Source organism: Panthera tigris, chromosome B4 (assembly GCF_018350195.1).
Source record: "Panthera tigris isolate Pti1 chromosome B4, P.tigris_Pti1_mat1.1, whole genome shotgun sequence".
NCBI lineage: Eukaryota > Metazoa > Chordata > Mammalia > Carnivora > Felidae > Panthera > Panthera tigris.
In genome coordinates, this window is record NC_056666.1 from 7191867 (window position 1) to 7214159 (window position 22293).

The following is a 22293-nucleotide window of genomic DNA, read 5'->3' on the forward strand; positions in this document are numbered from 1 at the left end:
CTGAGAGAGGGAGAGAGAGAGAGGAAAAGAGAGACGGAGAGCGCGCGCGACAGAGCGAGCCACGCAATCTGACCGAGCAGTTTCTGCTCTCCCAGGTCACACGCCTCCTCCTCCTCCTCCTCTCTGCTCCTCGAGACCCAGGTTGGTACTGGCAACTTTTTTTTTTTTTTTTAAGTTTGATTTTTCTTTTTCTTTTTTTTCCCCCCCTGCTCCGTTTGGGAGGACTTTTCAAAATACTGTAAACTCAGCCCCGATCTTTTGGGAGGCTGGAAGGCAGGTCCCGGGATCGCCGTCCCCGGGGGGGGGGGGGGTAGGGAGCCGTCGGCCGAACTGGATCCGCTCAGTCAGGGCAGGGCCCTCGCGAGGGCCAGGCGGCCGGGGATGTGCCCGGGACTCGTTCCCTGGGCGGCCGCGGCCGGGTTTGCCTCGCTCGGGAGGAGGCGTGCGCGAGTGCGCGTGTGTGCGCGCGTGTCCTGGGCGCGCGGGCGCGGGGCCGGGCGGCCGGCGGGGAGGTGGTGCCACTTCATAAACTCAGGTGCTCCGGTCCTCAGGAGCTCATCCAGGTCTCCCCGCTTCTCTCCTTCGCAGGTGAGCCGAGCAGAGCCTCGGCCTCGGAGCCGCTGAGGAAGCCCCGGCGCAGAGGAGCCTCGTCTCTGCAGAAGTCCAGCCACCCTCGCTCGCCCCCCACCCCCCGCTTTCAAATTCGGTCCCCTTTTATCCCTCCCTCCCTGGTTTTGGGGGATTCCTCTTTCCTTCCTCTTCTTCTCCTTGCTAAGCGACCACTTAAAAGACTTTTCTCCCCCTCCCCTTCTTCGCTCGCCTTTCCTTCCCACCTTTCCAACATTGCCCCACTGAAAGCAAATCGTTAAACGACCCCCGCCCCTCCGACGGCAGCAGCACCTGCAGCGCCTCGGAGCTCCCCCTCCCGCCCCCCCCACCTCCCCCCCGCGACCTCCCAGCCCGACCGCCCTCCCTCTCCGCGCGCGGGTTCCGGGCCCGGCGAGAGGGCGCGAGCGCAGCCGGGGCCATGGAGGTGACGGCGGACCAGCCGCGCTGGGTGAGCCACCACCACCCCGCGGTCCTCAACGGCCAGCACCCGGACACGCACCACCCGGGCCTCGGCCACTCCTACATGGACCCGGCGCAGTACCCCCTGCCCGAGGAGGTGGATGTACTTTTTAACATCGACGGTCAAGGCAACCACGTCCCTTCCTACTACGGAAACTCAGTGAGGGCCACGGTGCAGAGGTACCCTCCGACCCACCACGGTGAGTGCGCCCCGGGTGCGGGGATCCCCCCGCCCTCCAGCCGCCGCCGCTCCCCCTCCCCACTCCCGGCCCGGCTCCCGGAGGCGGGGAGCGACCAGGGGGTGGGCAGACCCCGCGAGAGCCCCCAAGTGCCGCTCCTGCCACTTTTTTTTTTTTTTTTTTTTTTTTTAAATTGGGGCCCGGAAATGCGCGAGGAAGCAGCCTCAGCCGCCGCGAGAGTGTGTTTTTAAAAAGTCGCAGCAGGCGTCTCTCCGCGGCCGGCGCGCCTGGGGCCTGGCGCTCACCTGGAGGGCGCCGGGCCGCCCCCCTCTTCTCCCCGGGCGGCCGCAGGTCCCCGGGGGCCTCCGCGGTGCGGGGCGCGGGGAGCCCGGGCTCTGCCTCTGCGGCCGCGGCTCGCTGGGCCCGCAGCCGACGCCGCCAAACCGGCTGGCGCTCGGTTCCTTCAGAGGGTCCCGCTCCCCCAGCTAGCCTGGAGTTCTGTCTCCAGGGGCTTCGGCCAGCGTGCCTCAGTTTCTTTTTCCGGCACCTCTGCAGAAAGGCCCGAGAGAGATTTATCCACACCCCCGTTTTTGTTTTGGTTTTATGATTATTACTTTTTCAACCTTTCCCCAAAGCGAGTGCATTCGGTGGCCAGGCAGGTCCCCTGCTTCCTGGCTCTGGGGAATGGGATTCTGGAACTTGAGCGGGTTTTGCTGGAGACACTGCTGTCTTAAATTTGAGACATTCGGAGTTTTCCTAGATTCCCGGCTGCACAGAATTTTCCTGCGTCTTGTTTTTAGGTTGCCCCATTGCCTGCTCCCCCAAAACTCTCGCCTTACTGTCCCCTCCGGCCTACGACAGTCCCATTAGGCTCGCGGAGAAGAGTTAGGATCCACCACAGGGCTTCTTTTTTACGTGGGGGCGATTCCAGTTGTCTTTTGTTTTTGTTTTGTTTTGTTTTCTCCTTTCTCTTTCACCTTGAAAAGTTGGTAAGAGTTCTGAAATGTTAAGAAATCCAGCCCTGTGTGGTTGGGGGCAGGGGGGAGCTCTAAGCTTTCCAGCCTCCGTGGGTTCCTGAAGAAGAAACAGAGGCACAATTTCAGGCAGAGAAGATGGGAGCCTCTCTCCAGGCGACCGAGGGTTCCCTGGTCCCCGTGTCGCCGATGACACAGTCCCTCCTGCAGCAGGCATCCTCTGCCCTGTTGTCACCGGGCTTTATTAAACCATTGTCTCTGCGGATGGGGCGCTCTTTGCCCTGGTTCGGTGCAGATCAGCAGTTAAGTGGAAACGTAGAAGCAGGCTTAATATTATTTACTATACTACTTCCTGCATAACATGAATCTTGACCCCTTGGCGTTCAGAGAACTCTCCTTCCCCCTCCCCTCCCCTTCCTCTCTCAAGATTTTAGTTTCAGTATTGTTCTTAATGGTTAAATAGAATGTCAAATGCTGAGGCAGGTAGTGGATTAAAAGATCAATACGCGTGTGGATTTGCACTTATGGTTTGCATTTGCCCCCTCTCGGAGTGGATGGAGTTGTCTGAGTTACGGTCATCTTAAAACTGCGTGTTTCAAATGCAGGCTGACTGTGCTGTGTGGATAAGTCAGCTGTAAACACATAAAATGGAATTTCGTGTCTCGGGGGCTCCGGTGAAAATTCGCCCTGGGGGAGTCACAACTTTGAGGGCGAATGAGAGTTACTTTATTTTTCTCTCTAAAGGATTTGGGAGAGTGGGAGAGGCAGGGCCCAGCCTGGCAAACTTCCTCCGGTGGTCTGAGCAATTACTGTTTCCTTGCAAATCGCGTTTCAGGCCTTGCCAGTCGTGAAGGCACTGCGGAGGGGCCACTTGAAGGGAACCCCCGGAGGCTCCCCCTCCTCCCTTCCAAGCCCTCTCCTTCCTGCACCGGGGGCCGGGGAGCTGGGCCTGTCTCCAGGGTCCGAGTATCTTCCTGGTGCGGAGCAGTTGTGCGGCCAGGCTCACCCCTTCAGGCCTCATTATTCACAGCCGACTCTCTTATCAGGCTGGCTGGGATCAGGTCTGGGAAGGGGGACGCGGGGCCATTGATGGAAACCAATAAATCAAGTCAGGTTCTGGAGAGGGACTGCAGGGATGCCATTCAGAAAGTGTATCTGGAGAGCCCAAATAAGCCCAGGGGCCGTCTCCACTCCCTCCCAGCACCTCTCGGGTGTCAGACACAGGCCCTTCGTGCTGCTGGATCTGATGGGACATTGGTGTGGCACAGATGGGTGTAGAGGGTGTGCTGGCCAAGGTACCGGCGGCCGGCCTGGACGAGGGAGCGGGCCTGCGCCCGGGACTGTTTGGGACTGCCCGGCGGGGAGGCTGGGGTGGAGGGGAGGAACCCCAGATGCGTCCGAGGGTCCCCCCCTCCCAAAGCTGCTCTCACGGGCATCTCTCTCTCTCTCTCTCCCTCCCTCCCTCCCCCTGCATCCCCCGTCCCCGCGCAGGGAGTCAGGTATGCCGTCCGCCTCTGCTGCACGGATCCCTGCCCTGGCTGGACGGCGGCAAAGCCCTGGGCAGCCACCATACCGCCTCGCCCTGGAACCTCAGCCCCTTCTCCAAGACGTCCATCCACCACGGCTCCCCGGGGCCCCTCTCCGTCTACCCCCCGGCCTCGTCTTCCTCGCTGTCGGCGGGCCACTCCAGTCCGCACCTCTTCACCTTCCCGCCCACCCCGCCGAAGGACGTCTCCCCCGACCCGTCGCTGTCCACCCCGGGCTCGGCCGGCTCGGCGCGGCAGGACGAGAAGGAGTGCATCAAGTACCAGGTGCCGCTCCCCGACAGCATGAAGCTCGAGTCCACGCACTCGCGGGGCAGCATGACCACCCTGGGAGGGGCGGCCTCGTCGGCCCACCACCCCATCACCACCTACCCGCCCTACGTCCCCGAATACAGCTCCGGACTCTTCCCGCCCAGCAGCCTGCTGGGGGGCTCCCCCACCGGCTTCGGATGTAAGTCGAGGCCCAAGGCGAGATCCAGCACAGGTAGGAACCATCTCCGCTCCCCCCACCCCTACGCGCCAGGTCCTTTCTCCTCCCCCCACCTCTCCCTTCCCCTAAATCCAGGGCAGGGAGGAGGGAGCTAGAGTCTGGCCCCTCAGGGGAGCTGGCTGGTGTTCCAGACCCTTCTGAGATTTGATTTCTTCCCATTCTTCCAGCGGGGAAAGAATGAGGTGTGTCCTATCTCATTCCAGTCCTCCGAGCAGAGGGGAAGTGGGATCCAATTTACCTCACCCCCTTGAGCTGGAAAGGAAAAAGACAAACAAAAACAAATACCCTGTCCTGCCTGCCTGGGGACCTCCGGGTTCTGCCTGTAACCTTTAGTCCGTTTCCGAGACCAAATGGGAAGCCGAGGGAATAAATCTTTAGTGTTTAATGCTGAAACGAAACCTTAGCGAGCACAGGTCCGTCCTGTGACCGCCCCCTCCCCCCTTGGCCTCTGCGGCTGCCTCTTCCTCCAGGCTGAGCTCGGAGGGGGTCCTGCCGACAGGACAGCCCCTCAGACAGACGTGTATGATGAAGGCGTGGGGGTATTTGGGTGGGGGTGGTCGGGACCCTGGCAAAAACAGCACGCGCATTCTTGGCATGGAAAAGGGGGCTGTCATCCCAACTTCTGGGAGAGAGGGGGGCTCTGCCCTGGGGAAACCGGAAGGCAAATCAGAAGGCAGATGGACCAGCTACCTGAAAGCGGTAACGCAGGCAGGGGCAGGGGGGTGGAGGGCGGGAGGGTGAGGGTGGTGGTGGCAGGAAGGCGTCGTAGGACCTAGTCCTCCCCTGAGCTGAAGCCAGAAGAGGTAGGGAGGACTGAACAACATTCCCCAGGTGTGAGTCTCTCTTGCTTCCTCCGCACATCCTCCCTCAAACGAGCACCCCCTGTCTAAAAGTCCGCTGCGTTTTATTCTCTTGGTGTAGACGCTTGCTGTAGAAAACAAAACAAGACACCCAACCCCCACCAAATATCTTGGCTTTCAAAATAAAATAATCCGTCGCCAACGTTGCTCCTAACCAGAGAGGCTGAGAGACCTCGGGATTCTCTCCCTTGAGCTTTAACTGTATTTTAAAAAGACGATTTTTTCAAAGAGGGTTCTGTCTCCTCGGGTGGCTCCGTTTCAGGGGTGGGTGTTTCTGTCCTGGCTCCTTCCAACGTCTCACCTCTGCCCTCTATCTATAGAGCTCCTAACATACAAAGACGGGATGAAGATCGCTCGCTCTTTTAGGGGTAGGACGAGCGGTCTTGACACAGGGTTTGTAAAACCCCGGTTTCAGAAACTTCCGAGGGAGGACCCTGGGAGCCCAGTGACCATGAGATCACTTTTCAGGGTTTTTTTTTTTTTTTTTTTTCCAGGGTGACATTCACTCTGACTGCCTGGGCAGGACTGTCTCTATTTAGTTGATATGTTTTAGCTAATCCAATTATTTTCAGACTGCTGCACGCGACAGTCGCATTGTTTATCCCGCGCCAGGAACTTTAATAGAGTCCGGATGCGGTTAGGCTGACAGAAGAACTCAGACCTGCGTGTTCAGTACATGAAAGTCGGCAGAGGGAGAGGGAGGTAGGCTAGCTGGTGGAGTCTAAGAGAAAGCAAGAGGAAGGGAGACCGGGCGGAGGAAAGTGGCCACGCTGCCTCGCCGCTAGGCTGGGGTGTGGGGTGGAGGGTTCGAGAGAAATGGGGTTCAGCTTTGCTCAGAAAAGCCGGGATTAGGTCAAGGCTTTGAGGACTGATGGCACAGAGAACAAACCGGTGCATTTTGAGGTTAGCGATGGGATTTTTTTTTTTTTTGTTTGTTTAAAGTTCTCTTTTCTGGGAGGCGCCAAGTTTTGGGGGCAGGTCGTGGTATCTGAGGCCGGCGTAGTGGTTTGTGTGTGTGTGTGGGGGGGAGGGGACAGAACAGAGCGACTTTTCCAAGAGCCTCTGGTTTCTCGCCCCTCTGCGTCTACACCTTCAGTCTTCCGAGAGTCATTTCCTTTTTCTCTCCCTCTTTCCCCTGAACTTTTGGGGGCGGGTGGTGGGGGGGAAAGAGCCGCAGTTACCCTAAACTAGAACCAGGAGCACCTATGCTCCTATTATTATTATTATTATTGTTATTTTTATCATCTACTTTTTATATTTTGGGGGAGGAGGGAGAAGAGAGAAGACATTGCAATCTGGCTTTTTACTTCCCCCTTTTTATCCCTCTCTCACAGTCAGACACCCCAGAGCAGCCCATCTGGGCAGCCAGGGAGCTGGGACTTTCGGGAGTGTGGGAGCACGAAGGAGGGTTTCCAGACCCTTCTGGGTAAAGGGGGTGTCAGTGTCACACTTCTCTTGAGGATGGAGTTCTCTGGGTTTAGTGGTTGCTTTTTTTTTTTTTTCAAGTCTTCTTTACAAACTCACTTGCCGAAGGTGGAGACGGGAGAAGGGAGGGAGGGTTGTCACCGTTGGGAGAAACGGTTGAACAGTGGTTAGGGCACCTAGTGCTTTTTTAACGCCCGCCCGGGCTGTCAGTGCTGGGTCTCCCTCCACAAACAAAAGACCAAGCCTTTTAGCAAAGAGGCCAGTTCTCAGCTGTCCCTACCCTTGTCTGATCGCGGGCATCTGGAAGCCTCTGCGAGCAACCACCCCCCCGCCCCCCCCTTCCGTCCAGCCCAGTTTCTCAGGATTTCAGTTGGAGGCCAGGGGGTGTTTGAAAATGGCGGTCGAATGTCAGGAGGCCTCTGTGGTTCTTGTCACCTAAGAGAGAGGTGTCTGTCTGAACAGCTCACACCAGGCAGTGAGCGAGGAGAGGGGAAAGAAAGCGGGAGACAGTCGGGGCCTCCGTTAGGAAAATCAGTTGTTTGGCAACAATGAGAAAGGGGGGAAAAAAAATAAGAAAAACCCAGACAAGGCAATCGCAAACTTGCAGAGTGAATCAAGACAGAAAATTGCTCTAGTGTGCAGAGCCTCGCTGAAGAGGCAACCGTTGCTCGTGTTTGAAGGTCCCTCTGAAAAGGAAGCTGTCACCCTCCCCACTGCCTGACAGAGGAAAGGAAATCTGACTGCTCACGTCAGGCTGGGAGATCCCCCGGCCCAGGTGCCTAGGAACGGGGCTGCCCGCCCCACACCAGCCGCAGGGTGACTCCACCCCAGCCTCTGCCCGAGCCCCTGCCTGAGCCCCGGGAAGAAAGGGACAGAAAAAGTGGGCACCTGAGAGGCCCCGTCTTGCCAGGTCACGGGGAGTGGGCCTGGGGGCCGAGCCGGGACCTGTCACCCCAGGTGACAGCCAGACCGCTGTCACCCCAGAAGGGGCCGACCCAGTGCCTACTTGGGGCCCGTGGCCCACCCGCCCCCTGGCTGGCACCTCCTTGACCGCTCGCCCTTTCCTTCTTCCTCCCTGCCTCCCCCTCGCCTGCCCCCGGCCGGCCTCGGCTTCTGACCCCAGTGCAAGGTGTCTGGATGTAGTTCAGTCCCCAGCCTTTCTGAGGTCTGGTGGAAATGGTGGACATCTGCCCATGTGCTCCTGGAACACTACTGCCCGTGTTTGTAATAATCTCAGGGGCTCTTGGGAGGCTCTCTGTAGACCTTTTATGGAATTTGGAGGAAAAAAAATATAGAATTTCTCTTAACTCCTTATGGTTTTTTTTTTTTTTTTTTGCAAAAGGAAAATGGACAAAAACTATTCAGTACCATCGTGAACTCCAATGTCAGGCAAAACCCCTCCATTTCTGAAAGTCTTTTTCCTTTCCCAGACCCTGTCCCTAGAGGAAAAAAAAAAACCCCACAAAAAACAGGCTTATAGATGTGAACCCCTCCCCCCCCCCCAAGTTCTTCATACTTGGTTTAGGGGCTTCCAAAGGCCAAACAGGTCCCAGAGCCCTCGAGCCAGCCTTGTTCTCCTTGTACAGGGAGCCGGCCAGATTCCCAAGCAGCCTGCCCGGTTTTCTTCCTCCACCCTGTGTCCCTGGTGGTTTGGAGTTAGCCGATTAATCTCCTAAAACGAAACAACCTTTGGGGGCTCGTCTTTCTCCCCTTCCTTCCTCCCAAACCTCCCCCCTGGCGCCTCCAGAGAAAGTCCCCTAGAGAGACCAGCTCTGGTGGGGCCCCTGGCTCCTGCCGGCCCCCTCCGGGGGGGTCGGGGGTCGGGGGTGGGGGGGCGGAGTGGGGGTGAGGGGGCTTCTCCCGGTCTGGGGTGTGGCCTGCGGAGCCACTGGTCCACACCTGGCCTTGGAGGATGAGGCCCCCCCAAGAGCTGGGCAGGTTCTCCTAGAAACTGCCTCCCCTTCCTTCTCCCGAAGAAGTTGCAAAGAAATCAGGGACTGGACTCTCCCCTGTGGTCCTCAAGTGCCGTTTTGAGGGAGTCTCTCCAGCAGCTTTCCCTCCGGAGATGGGTCTGGGTCACTCTCCCTGGCCCTTGAGTGAACCGGCCGGGCCGGTTTTTTTGTTTATTTTGTTTATTTGTTTTTTTGGAAAAAGCAACTGTAGAGAGGCCTAGGTTAAGGAGCCGACCAGGAGCCCCCCCCACCCCACCCCATTTTTCCTTAACTGGCCTGTTCTGATCTTGCCCCTCACGCTGCTCTCCTCCCGCCAACATCTCCAGGGGCCTTGCCTGCAGATTGCACCGTTTCCAACACCTCCTGGCCTGGTCCAGCTGGGGTCACACTTACCCTTCAGTCTCTGGCACAGTGGCTGGAAAATTCTAGAAAACCTTGGCCTTTTCTGGAGAGAAAAAAGATGGTGGGAGAAATGAGTGGATCCCGCTGGGTCTTCATCTATTACTTGCCAGCCAGGGACGTTTGCAGTTTTACTGGAAGTAAAATCTAAAGCCTGGGGTCCTGAAATCAATCAGCCGATTGATCGATCTATTCATCTATTTATTATCTGTTTATCTATCTCGCCATTGATTACTCTTTCCTTTTCCACCACCGTCCTAATCTCCGTGGTTGAATCAATCTGCGGAGACAGACCTGGCGATGATAACGAGGCACCTTTATTTTCCTTTGAAGGAAATGAGTGGAATGTTTTGCTCTGCCGTTGCCCAGGCCTCAGAATTTTCTCAGGGAACTATTTCAAGTTCAAATCTGCCTTCCTCCTTGGCTGTGCCTGATCTTCCTCGTCAAGTCAGGCAGCCCCAGAGCAAGGTCCTGCTGCCTTTTCTTCATGTGTCCCTTCTTGGGGCCAGAGCTGAATGTGGACGGGGCCACACGGTGACCCTTGTCCACTTGGGAGCCACCTGGAGGGAGGTGGGGGTAGGAAAGTTTCCTAAAGGAGGGAGAAGAGAGAAAGTTCTTGATTCTACTTTCCTTCCCTCGTTCCGAGGGAGCGCTGTCAGCTTTTTCTGTGTGTTTTTCCTCCATAAGTGACTTATGTGTGATCTTGTTTCCAGAAGGCAGGGAGTGCGTTAACTGTGGGGCCACCTCCACCCCGCTGTGGCGACGTGACGGGACCGGGCACTACCTGTGCAACGCCTGTGGGCTCTACCACAAAATGAACGGACAGAACCGACCCCTCATCAAGCCCAAGCGAAGGCTGGTGAGTCCCCCCAGAGAAGCACTGATCTAACACAAACCATTGTGTGTTGTTAATTTCCTCTCTTCAGGAAGGAGAGCTTTCTGCAGGAAATTGGCAGGACAGCTCAAAATCATGTCAGCTTGCTTGGGATAGTTTTGTTTTTTTTCCCCTCCCCTTTTCTTTTCTCAAGTTAGACGTACAGAAAAGCTCTCCCTCTTTTTCGTCTTGACAATTCCTAAGTCCCTTACCAAATTTTTAAGGATGCTGGCTTTCTGGTGATCGAATCCCTAATGTATTTATATGAGAGCTTTAACGGGACGCCAGCAAGCGATTGTAAGATTCGCGGATAATCACTGTGACAGGTAGGACGCAGACGGAATGTTCCAGCCACCATCTAGGACGTGTCCCTAAGTGCCAGGGCTCCTAGTGAGCACGGTCTCAGTGCGCTTCCTTCGTGCCGTGGATGAGTCTCATGAGCCCATGCTTGAAGATTGATGGGGCCAATTAACTGAGTTTCTCGAGCAGCGGCCAGTGAATCTGGCGGAGTTTGCCTTCTTCCGTGGTCTTGAGAATTGGGAACTTGCCACAGCTAATTCCTTTGGGAAAAACTTGTGTGATTCCTGTCCTGCCTCTTGGTCTCCTGTCTCCTGCATTTGGTCTTAGTTTCCCTTTGAACTCCTGTCGGTAGGGTGAGGGTTTTTGGTCCCCCGCTTCTTTCTTTCTTAAATGTCTCGACCTTTAGGAATAATACTCAAGGAAACCTGGCACCACCAAACATTTATAAAGAAAATCAACAGAAGTTCATTTGTAAGCTTGTCTTTGGTACCTCAGGCTCGGATTGAGTACCAAGTGTATGCAACAGACAAATAAAAGCAGGCTTGGCAAATGACAACCCTAACCACAGTCAAGAGATCAAAATGCTTTTTGTGGTGATGACATTCACCAAGCAGAGAGGGGAGGAGGGGAATTTCCCCACGCAGATTAATGGATAAAGGTAGCATCCATCAAATTCTAAGGGTGTGTGTGTGTGTGTGTGTGTGTGTCTGTCTGTGTCTGTGTGTGTGTGTGTGTGTGTGTGTGTGTGTGGTGACGGGGTGGGGGGCAGACAAATCTTCTGTATTCTTTTCAAAGAATTATTTGTCATCTCCATCAGATTTTAGTGCAACTCAACACCTTTCGCATCCTTTTCAGAAGGAAAAACTTTCTAGGGATGGAAGTGCCCACGTGACTTTAATTTTTGGCGATCCGTGGTCTCTAAGCTTTATTCCTTCTGATCTTTGCCCCCTTCGCCAGCCTTTCTCAACCTCCCCCTGCTTGTCCCCATGCACTTGGGTTTTTCTTTTTTTTTTTTTTTTTTCCTTTCTCTCATGTGCAAAGCTAACTTCCTAGGAAAAAGCTGCCGGATATCTGAGCACTGGAGATAACTCATAAACAGCAACTCAGCTTCCCCAACCTAAACATCAAGATGTTTGAACATATCAGAACAAGACGTGTTTGAAAAAAAAAAAAATGGCTGGAGGTGTTAGCACAGAATGAATATGATCGCACCACAAAAGAATGTTCTGAATCACTCAAAACCTGGCCTTAGTAAGAAAAAAAAAAAAAAGAAAGAAAGAAGGAAAGAAAAAAAAGTAAGAAAGAAAAAAAGAAAGAGAGGAAAAGAAACATAACTAACAACAAAAATTTTCTCGTTCAAATAAGGCATCGTACCATCAGCATAACTGGACTTTTTTTCTAAGGCAAAAACATAAAGAAGGAAAAAGAGGGTGTAAAGTCTCAGACGATGGGCTGAATGATGAGTGAGAGTGCATTTGACATTTTCTTGGGGTTTCTACTGTCTGGGCAGATCGCATAGGAAGGCTCTACGTGCATTTTATAGACGCGTGTCTTCATTCATCTTTCATAAGTCTCCAGAACTCTGAGTAATAATTTCTTTTAATACCGGAGTTCATTGGCTGTCGCATTTAAAGTGTCTTTTCTTTCTTACTCATCTGTTCTGGGTGGTTTTACATCTTTAGTTCCATAGAATTCATTTGCTCCAGAGAGCTACTCAGAGCAAGCGCATTCAGGATAGAGAGCTATTTTTTTTTTCCCCGTCCTTAGATGTATTTGACTTCTGAGTACCTAGAACTTTCTTTGTCTTCTTTCCTATAATTCCTGTTCCTTCGTGCCAGTCTCCGGTTTGCTATTTTTGCTTTGCGCATTTGCAGATTCAATGCAGAACACCCAGCCCATCCTGGAGCTAGTTCTTATGCATGATGCCTGCCTAACACTGAATACACTCCAGCAGGAAAGAGAAGAGATGACTGCAGAGAAGATCCATACGATATTTTTTCCCTCGTGTTGCCAGGTTTTCCGTGTGTCTGAGGGCTCGCTGGGTAGTTTGCTTTATTAATGTACTTTGTCTCCCGCTAGTGAACCAAACACTGTGGCTTTTAGAGGGTCTGTATAAATTCGCCTAGAGTCTGTGGACCAGAGACGTGTTCTGAGGCTGCTGGTATTTATGTGGCTGTCACTATACGGGGAGGGACTAACACCAGGAACCTCATCGTCTGGAGCTTGAATTTGACCCGCTGGCAGTGTGTGCTTGGAGTACACATTTAAAGTTGCTGAGCTGGGAAATCTGGTGCCTGGGTAGATATTAATCTACTATATCTGAGTATCTCTTTTAAAGAAGAAAGTACAGGAAGATAGTAATAATCACACGGTAACATCATTGTCAGAATCATGAAGCGCTGATTTTATGTATCGTTTTCTTCCCAAGAGCATGCGAGTGAAAGTTCTATGCGTCTCAGCTTAGCACATTTCATCAAGGCAGGTGGGCATGGGCATCTAGAGGAGGTCAGGACTAGGGTGAATTATTCCAAAACGGGCAGCCGGAAAGTAGAACTTTTTTAGTTATGACAGATGAGAGCTGTTTTTTTTTCTTTAAGTTATTAAAAAATTTTTTTTAATATTTATTTATTTTTGAGAGAGAAAGCCAGGCAGTGAGTGGGGGAGGGGCAGAGAGAGAGGGAGACACAGAACCCGAGGCAGGCTCCAGGCTCCCAGCTGTCAGCACAGAGCCCGACGCGGGGCTCGAACTCCTGAACCGTGAGATCATGACCTGAGCCGAAGTCGGACGCTTCACCGACTGAGCCGCCCAGGCGCCCCGAGAACTATTTTTAATTCCCAGTTTTTTAGAGCACAGAAAATAAAGAATTACCGAAAAAAAAAAATCTAAAAAACAAACGAAACCCGTGACCCTGCTATGGAAGCTTCCAGGAAAAGGAGCACGTCTGTGGGACAATTTAGTGGTGTTAAAGGAAGGGAGTCAGTCGGGTTAATTGAGAATTTCCACCAGGGTTCCCATATCTGGCAACTGCCTAACTTTTTACCTGATAAAATACTGATGGAAAGGCACACCACGATCCCTATGTTCCAGGCTTTTATAAACATGCCAGAACTTTCTTGATCACAGATAGCTGAATTCTTGTTCTTTCTCTCACTTTTGATAATATATTTGAGTCCAGAGCAGGGAATACTTCTGCAGTTAAAACTTTCTGTTTATGTCGGGGGATGAGGGGTTGACAGCAAAGGTAATAGGTCCAACTTCATTTTCTCTGGAAACTTTTCGAGTTAAAAAAAAATTGTTTTTAAAGCACGGACGTCGAGAATAGCACCCCTGTAAATTTAAGTGCATCAAAAAGCGAAAGAAAAATCTCCCTCTTCGAGGAAATGAAGGCAGTGACACAACCGAATAATTAAAATTCAAGCTGAGTCTGACATCTGACCTACAACTATTCTGCCCTGTGAGCAGCGAGTAGGAAATACCTAATTTCACGAAGGTGAAATGAAACGAGAGCTGGGCAGGGAGGTGTTCTGTTGATGAGCCGAATTCTTCGTGCCTTTCAGTTTGTCTCATGAGCTGGAAGCCAGCTAAGGGGAGTGAGGGTGGCAGTCGCCAGGAGTGACACGGCCTGGAAGGATGGGCCGGTGCCAGTTTGAGGCTTGGGCGTCGTGCTTGGTGCTTCCTAAGAGGGCAGGTCCTGGGAGCTCCACACGTGCACATGCACACACACACGCACAGACACACTCGGACACTCTCCTACTGTGCTGGCCCTCTGTTCTCTTTCTAATCCAGAATTTCTTCGTTTGGGATCTGTCAAGTGCTCTCGATGTTTGGGCTTCCTCTTCGTGTGCTGTTCGTGCGTTGTGATGGGCCGATCGCCTCGTGGAGAATTGAGAATTGCTATTTTCACGGTTGCCCCTGACAAAGACCCTCCCCCCCCCCCCCCCCCCAAGAGCCCGGTACCAAAACGAATCAGGGGAATTCCGCGTTGCCACCCATAAAACTTAAACATCTGGCGACCAGGGAGGTGGCGTGGGCTCTCGGACCCTCTGGACCCCAGCCTGGGGAGCGGCAGGTTACGCCCTGACCACCGGACCACGGTCTCACCTGCTCTCCTGCCAGCGATCACCTGTAGTTTTCTTCTTGAGGCAGCTTTTTGGGGTCTTTGTTATTTTCATGGGGGCCACTTACTAGGTTTGATTTCAATGACAATGACAATTTTTTCTTTTCTTTTCTTTTTCTTTTCTTTTTTTTTTTTTTAAGTCTGTCTCTGTAGTTCTGAAAACACATTTAACATCTGGTTTGATTTTACCCTCCCTCTCCCTCCCTCTCCGCCCCTACTCCCAGTCGGCAGCGAGAAGAGCGGGAACGTCCTGTGCAAACTGTCAGACCACCACTACCACTCTCTGGAGAAGAAATGCCAACGGAGACCCCGTCTGCAACGCCTGTGGGCTGTACTACAAACTACACAATGTAAGTGTCACGGGGCCGGGACCGGCGGCCGGCCTGGGGCGGGTGCCCAGGAGACACCGTCACCCACCGCAGGCTTCCTTCTGCATTTGATGGCCGTCCCCCGGGCCCAGCAACAGGCCTCAGGTGAACAGTGCAATAGGGAAGCGACTTGGCACAACGCGGCCGTGCGGAGGCCGGAGAGCTTAGGGCAGAGAACGACGCGGGTCCCCCAGGTTGGTGTGGACGATGCTGTGCGATGCAGCGCCCCGGCGTCCACGGTGGGCCCGCTCCGGGCTTCCCCGTCCTCCCTTGGGAAAACAGTGATAGCGTGGTGTTCCTGAGAGTTTCAACTTTTTGCAAGAGAGAGAGAGAGAGAGAGAGAGAGGGCACGCAAGAAAGTGTGATGCGTGGCACAGGAAGTCTTCAGACAGAGGACAGTTCGGTGACTCAAAGGGGCAGAAGCTCTTCACCTCTGTGGTGAATTTTAAGTGGATTCTCAGCCGCAAAGACATGGGATGAAGCGTCTGCGAGATGTGGCCAAGGTGTCTTTGTCCTAAGCAGCAGAGAACGGAGGGAAGCAGTGGAGTGAGGTTATCCAGAGAGCAGGGTTGAAAGAAACCCTCGTTTCCTCTTCTGTGTCGTGTGAGCAGAGTGAGCAGAGTTGCCCGTCAGTCACCTGGGCTCCGCTGGGTCATTTCTGGTCTTTTCACTGGGGGTCCTCCCGGTTTGCGATATGTTCACGTTAAAAAAAAAAAAATCCTGGATTTTTTTTTTTTTTTTCCTGAAATAACTCCGGCTGACAGGCCATGACCTAATGAGGCTTGAGGTTCAATTATTCCCAGAGGAAGAAGGACCATTTCTCTCTCTCCGGCTCTCTCTCACTGTCCTCTTTTGCTCTGATTCTCCTAAAGCATCTTTGACGGTGTGACTTTGGCGGAGGCCACGGCGGTGCGGGGAGAAGGCGCGCGTCTTGCTCAGGGCCGTTTCCCTGGCACGTTCACCCTAGCTGGGAGTCGGGAGGAAGTTCTTCTGCTTAGAGTTTCGCAGTCCCAGAGAGCTTCTCAGGGTGGTCCCAGCATCCCGGTCCCTTTTTGCCTCTTGGGAATAAGCTCCTGCGATTTCCCAGGGACCCCGCAACCCTCATGTGCCTGCCTTTGGTGTCATCCCCTCCTGACTTGGTCCCCGTGCAACACCCAGCCTAGCGGAACTGGCCTTTCTAGTTCTTGTCTCTCAGATCCTCCGAATGCCGAATGCCGTGTATACCTGTTTATCAGCAATGAAACCCTAGTTCCGTTTTCACTTTGGGGACTCACTTGCTCACTGCAGTGGAGATAAACAGATTTGTGATTAAACTCTGGAAGGTTCGGGGCATCAGAGTTTATGGGCTAGCCAGTCATCAGCCCAGCCTCTCCGGTTGCTTTTGGCTGTAACTCATGGTTTTCAAAGAACTTTCAAGTTGCTTGATTACCTTTGAGCCTCAGGTAGTCCCATGATGTAGACAGGGCAGAAATTATTCTATTTCCGCTGTACTTGAAGAAGTTATGACTCAGAGAATCAACTGTCTTGTGCAAACGGACATGGCTGATGGAACGGAAGAGCCGGGCAGGACCGATTTCCGAGCAGCACAGGCCTTCCGGGGAGGTCAGTGGCGTCAGGACTGATAGGGACCAGTGGAAAGTGAACACTTTCTCAGTTCAGAATGTGCCAGAAGTTCAGTTCAAAGCGAGGAATTGTCTTCCCTATTCCCAGAGGAGCCCGGGAACGGTGGGAAGTTACCCGGCTCTAAATTTCTCTGACGACTTAGCCACGATGAGATACGGGCTCAGTTGTGTCCAGTCTAAACAAAGTTCTGAAGGGGATCGATTTCTCATCAAATCAAAGAACAGTCAGGGAACCCTCTTTGCTGCTCCCTCCTGGGAGAGAAACTTGCTCCCCTGGCCGGCGTGGTTTTTCTGTCTTCGCTGCTTTAGCAAGACCTCACAGAAGGAGGCAATTGATGTGTATTTAACGACAGGAGATTATAATCTATTAACGTTCTCATCACATCATGTTTGGTTATGCCCACCTGGATACCTGTATATGTTTATGTATAGTTCCTTTCCTCTTATCTAGGTGTTTCGATAACTACCTATCTCAGGATCAGTGTCTCTAGGTGGCATTGAGACTAGTTATCTGGGTCTGTGCTGCTATCTGGGTAACTAGATATTATATTTAGATATCTGGCTGTGTATATCTAGATACCAGGTAAAGAGCTGTGTGTCTAGACATTATCTTGGGGGAAGATTTGATGTGACAATAGATTCCTATCACCTCTGTAGTCTGCGTCTTTATCTTGATTGTCGCTTTGAAGAAGGAACCCTGAGATGTGCTTTTGGCAGTGACCTTTTAGCTCCTCTGCCTTCCTGGTGCGAGGGGGGAATTGGGTCTCAGCTCCAGCATGTGGCTCTGTGCCCCTCTTCAGGGTGACCTCTCCCAGCTCAGCCTCGGGAAGCTGTGTGTCTACTGCTTCCAGAAACTTGGTTGGCCGCCTCTCTCTCTCTCTCGACGGCTGGAGTCTCTCTTCCTGAACTTGCCCTTTCTAGCTTTGGGAGCGGACAGGTAGATCCTAGAGCCATGAGAGCATGAGGGAGCCTCTTGTCTTTCTCCCCCTCGAGGGCCCGGGTGGAAGATGACATTTGTCCCTGCAGAGTCAGCAACGACCGAGACCCTGACATCGCCTCCTTGAGTTGTTTTGCCACATCCCGACGACGTGTGGCCAGATGTGTGGTCCGCTGTGTGGGGCAGCTGTCTGCAATTGAGTTTAATCCCATTCTGACTCCTTGTGGGGAGCGGTCTCTGATGCTCTGTAAAGTCCCCTGTCTTGATTCTGTCTTCCCCACCGGGAAAATGTATTTTAAAAACAAAACAGACAGAAGCTTCTCGAAAAGAGAGAGAATGGCATGCCGCCTCGGGTGCCGCAGACTAGCTGAAGGCCTTTGGGGTAGGGCCTTGCCTGTCTCTTTCCTGGAGCTCGCTCCTGCTGCACAATTTCCAGGACGAGGGTGCCCGCATGCCGGCCCAGTACTGCGCGCCCCAAAGTGGTCGTCGAGTCCTTGGTGACGGGTTGGGGGGCCGTTGGTCTAGAAGTGCACAGTCAGAACCGGGCGGGAATTGCAACTTTCAGTCATCAAAGTTGCTGTGACAGGGGCAAGAGACTACCTTGTGGAGAGACCCGCTGCGGTAAAACACGACCCCAGAGCCTTCAGGTTCCAGGGGAAGATCTTACAGCGCCTCTTACTCCGATAAAGCCGGGCAGGAGAGAGGCGACCAAAAATTACTTTGAACAGGGGTGCGACGCTAGTCTGTCAGGGCAGACAGACCTACACCCTTAAGGTCGATCGCGTTGGCTGTGGTTTTATGGTCGCAGCACAGATGTCGGAGAAGGAGACAAGATGTTATTTCCTTCTTGAAGATTCCCCAGGTGCCTCCGCGCTCATGAAATGTTCTAAGGAGATTCTAAGGAAATAAGACCAGTTATTGTATTTTCGATACCAGAGAAATGCAGTCCTAGTAGGTAGGTCTCTAGAATATGGTCCCTGGGAACGCAGAGTTTCCCAAGGCAGATTCTCCTCCAAGTCACTGATGTGGACAAACGTAAATAACACCCGGGGTGCCTGGGTGGCTCAGTCGGTTGAGCATCCGACTTCGGCTCAGGTCATGATCTTACGGTTCGTGAGTTCGAGCCCCACATTGGGCTCTGTGCCGACAGCTGGGAGCCTGGAGCCTGCTTCGGATTCTGTGTCCCCCTCTCTCTCTCTGCCCCTCCCCCGCTCACACTCTGTCTCTCTTTCAAAAATAAATAAACATTAAAAAAATAACCAAACCCGTAAATAACACCCTCTGCCTGGAACACCTTACCCCTGGTCTCTTGGTTTCCGAGGCTGACAGTCAGTGCTCCTCCACAGACTGGATCTGCGTGACTCCTGGTCCCTGGGAAGGAGACAGGAAGGGGTGGGGGGAGGAGGGGCCCCGGCTGCAAGCAAGACCCCCGGTGTGGGGCGGTCAGAGCAGCCCTGTGGAGGTGTGAAAGCCTGTGTGCCCTTTCAGAGCCAGCCAGAAAGTGTAAAAAAAAAAAAAAATTGATCTTTGTTTAGATTAACAGACCCCTGACTATGAAGAAGGAAGGCATCCAGACCAGAAACCGGAAAATGTCTAGCAAATCCAAAAAGTGCAAGAAGGCACATGACACGCTGGAGGACTTCCCCAAGAGCAGCTCGTTCAACCCGGCCGCCCTCTCCAGACACATGTCCTCTCTCAGCCACATCTCCCCGTTCAGCCACTCCAGCCACATGCTGACCACCCCGACGCCCATGCACCCACCGTCCAGCCTCTCCTTCGGACCTCACCACCCGTCCAGTATGGTCACCGCCATGGGTTAGAGTCCCTGCTCGATGCTTCAAGGCCTCCGGGCGAGAGTCCTTCCAGCCCCTTCTACGTGCGTTTTTGCAGGAGCAGTATCATGAAGCCGAGATCCGATGGATACCCGTGTTTTGAAGGCACAAAGCAAAATGACGTCTGCCACTTTCTCAGAGGCGCTCGCTGTGGCCTCTGTGTTCTCAGTCACTGAATCTGGATCCCATTTGTGAATAAGCCATTCAGACTCATCTTCCCTATTGAACAGGGTCTCTCTAGTGCTGTGAAAACAAACAAACGAGCAAGCAACTGAGCTGAACGTTGCATATAACTTATATTGTGAGAAATACTGTACGTTTGAAGAAGACTTTACGGCATCCGGGGAGCTGTAAGAAAGGCATGAAGGACGCCAATTTTAAGGAATTTAAGGAATTTTAAGGAATACGGGGAAATCAAGTGTGGAAATGGAGAAGAAACTAGGTCTGATATTCAAATGGACAAACGGCCAGTGTTGTTTCCTTTCACTGGCCATAGTTGTTTGATGCATTAAAAGAAAAACAAAAAAACAAAAAAAAAAAAAAAGGAAAAAAACAACAACAAAAAAAAGAAAAAAGTCGTAGGCAAATCATTTGTTCAAAGCCGTGGGCCTCTCTGTATAGGAGAGTCTGTGAGTCCCAGGCAATCAGTGTTACCACTCGCACGATGCCGTAGAGGGGCTCAGCAAGCCTTTTCCGGGCCCACAAGCTTTGTGAACAAGTCCCTTGTAATTGTTGTTTGTATGTATAATTCAAAGCACCAAAATAAGAAAAGATGTAGATTTATTTCATCATATTATACAGACTGAATTGTTGTACAAATTTATTTACTGCTAGTGTTAAGAACTACTTTTTGTTTTAATATTTTCCTTCTTTCTCCAGTTTTTTTTTTTTTTTTTGGTTGAATAAACTAGACGATGTTCAGTTGACCTGAGGCGGCTGTGCTCCGGAGGGTCTATTTTCCATTTTGTTCCTTGATGATATTTATTAAATAGCTTCTAAGGGCACAGCAGCATCCGGCCCCTCCCTCCCGCACCCCGCAGCCTGTGCTATGAGGGTAGCAGGTGTACGAGCTACCGACGTGCATGTCAGCGACTTGGGCTGGACAGACCGGGTCCTGAGCGCGGCCTGCCTGATTGTTAGCTCCCTGTTGTGTTCTGTGTTAGTGATCACTGCCTTTCATCCAGTCCGTTGGGATAATAATATAAAAGTACACAATAAAGTGAAAATATTTTGAAAACAACCAAGTAACATCGTATCAAAGCGGTGGCCAAGCTCTTCTAGAATCTGGTAGCTCTCGCTAATTTAAACACAAAACCCAAACGTGTTACGTTAGCGGCTAGGACATCATGCAAACCTGAGATAGTCAACAGGTATTCCTTTGGGAGGCTGGGCGTCTTCAGGGGTCTCTGTGCAGCCCAGAGGCTTTCTCGGGGAGTGGGGTAGGGGGGGCCGGAGTACCTTCTGTGTCCCCTCGTGCGCCGCGGCCCCTCCTGCTGGCCCGCAGGGCCTCGGGCGCCTCGCAGGAGCAGTGGGAAGATTAACTCGCGGAGATGCACCAGCGGACTACAGCCGATGGATTCCTCATGCTTCTCTGCAAGATGTGACGGCGCGGGGCCGGTGCTTGAGTTCATCTCTGTTTTCCTTTCCTACTGTTGAATAACACCGCAGTGGAGGGTTTATTGGCATGTTTGCGGAACACGAAAATAACCGTTTTTTGTAACTTACGCTGTATAGTTTCCTTTTACTCTGTTGGCAGAATGTGTAACCATGGCACACATTTTAAAATCTCTGTTAATCGCCTCTCTGCTTTCTTAGCAAATATTTTAAACCTAAGGCTAAATGTTGAAATAAAGGAGTTAGAGACCTACTGAGCTGCAAACTGGAGATCTTACTGGCTCCTGATTAATGACCCGCACTCGGGACGTTGTTTTCAGCCACTTTTGAAGCACCGAGGGCTCCCATCGTCATCAATTGCCGTATTAAATTCGGGAGATTTTCTCGTGTGGTTCCAATGCCTCAAGACCTGCCACTTCTTTTCTTCGTGAACAGATTTGAGTCCGTGCTCTTTCTCCTTAAGAAGAGAGAGTTCAAATTCTTGACATTCTTGGGGCGGGATGGGGGGTGGGTGGGGGCGGTGCGCACACACACGTAGAAAAATCCCAAATTCAGGACGCACACAGCCACGTTGTGTGTTGGGTACTGTGGGGATGCTGGCGTCTTTGATCCTACTTCTTCAGAGAAGTGTCCTTTTATCATTCTGTCCGTTGATTGAACCTGCTAAGATATTGCTAGAAGATCGTGTGACAGATCTAAAACATACTGATAACGATGATTCGGTTACTTTTTTGGAGCACTGTCGTGTGTTTTCATGGTTTTGTTCTTTTTTTTTTTTTCTTTTGACTTCACATAGAATCAATAGAAGGCACAATAGAAGAGCAGCGTGAGAGAGGGTTTAGTCTAGGAAAACTCTAGAAAACTCTAGAACGAGATTGGGGAGCCAAAATATTGCTGGAATCTTCTTGAGGAAACTGTCGTCCCTAATTACTTTTCAACCCGTTTGACCTCACTTTTGAAATAGTTACCTTCGCTTCTCCCTACGAGGTTAGGTGTGAAATACATGTGCAAATTTGGACCGTTTCTTTAAACCATTTAAAAAGCCAACATACTGGAAGAAAATAAATGATGTAGGGATTGAACACTTTTGCTGTTTACGAACCCCTCGTACATGGTGGTGGAAATTCATGAAGTTAAAATTTAGAATTTAAGCCCTTCTATCATGTTCTCAACAAATACCTAGTGAGCGTCTAGGTTGGAGTCCATTTAAAACCACTTTTTTTTTTTTTTTTTTTTTTTTTTAAAGCAGATCAGGAAATAGAGAAACCAAGACTCCAGTGTCTTACTCTACATGTGGGACATTTACATGGTATTCCCCTTCAAGAGCTGTCTACACGCACCGTGGTGAGGCTCCCAGTCCGGCCTCTGGGTTATTTGCCAGGCAGACAGAAGGCTGCAGAAGCGGGGACCCCCAGAGCACACCTCTGAGGTGGCTGTCTATCTTCGAAGCCTTTCTTTGGCCTTAAAATCATTTTAAAAGCTTCCTCCTCATCATGGGACTTCATTTTAGTGTTTCCTAATTTAAGAACTGTGTGCAGGAAGCAAATCCTTTGCACGTCTGTGTGCCGGACTTGAATTTAGTAAAAAAGATCTGTTCGCAAAATTCAAACCCAGAAACTCAAATGCCATCCTTCCCCCCACTGCTCTGATACCTTCCCCACAGCAGTGAATTGTTTTTTACATTTACATTTAAGAGATTTTAGAAGCACTATTACTCCATGCTTCCTTCTGTTCCGC

The 22293-nt window shown here is 51.9% G+C and overlaps 1 protein-coding gene across 2 annotated transcripts; it reads left to right on the forward strand.

Annotated features, from left to right (window-relative positions):
• Positions 1–948: 948 nt before the first annotated feature.
• Positions 949–20936, forward strand: GATA3 (GATA binding protein 3). Of its 2 annotated transcripts, none has more exons than XM_042991003.1 (5): positions 949–1268; positions 3713–4249; positions 9605–9750; positions 14408–14533; positions 18646–20936. In XM_042991003.1, exons 1-5 carry the CDS (start codon positions 1028–1030, stop codon positions 18928–18930), a joined length of 1335 nt encoding a protein of 444 aa, XP_042846937.1. In that variant the 5' UTR covers positions 949–1027; the 3' UTR covers positions 18931–20936. The 2 variants fall into 2 exon arrangements, with proteins under 2 accessions (XP_042846937.1, XP_042846938.1); XM_042991004.1 differs by having other exon boundaries at positions 9608–9750.
• The last annotated feature ends 1357 nt before the right edge of the window (positions 20937–22293 follow it).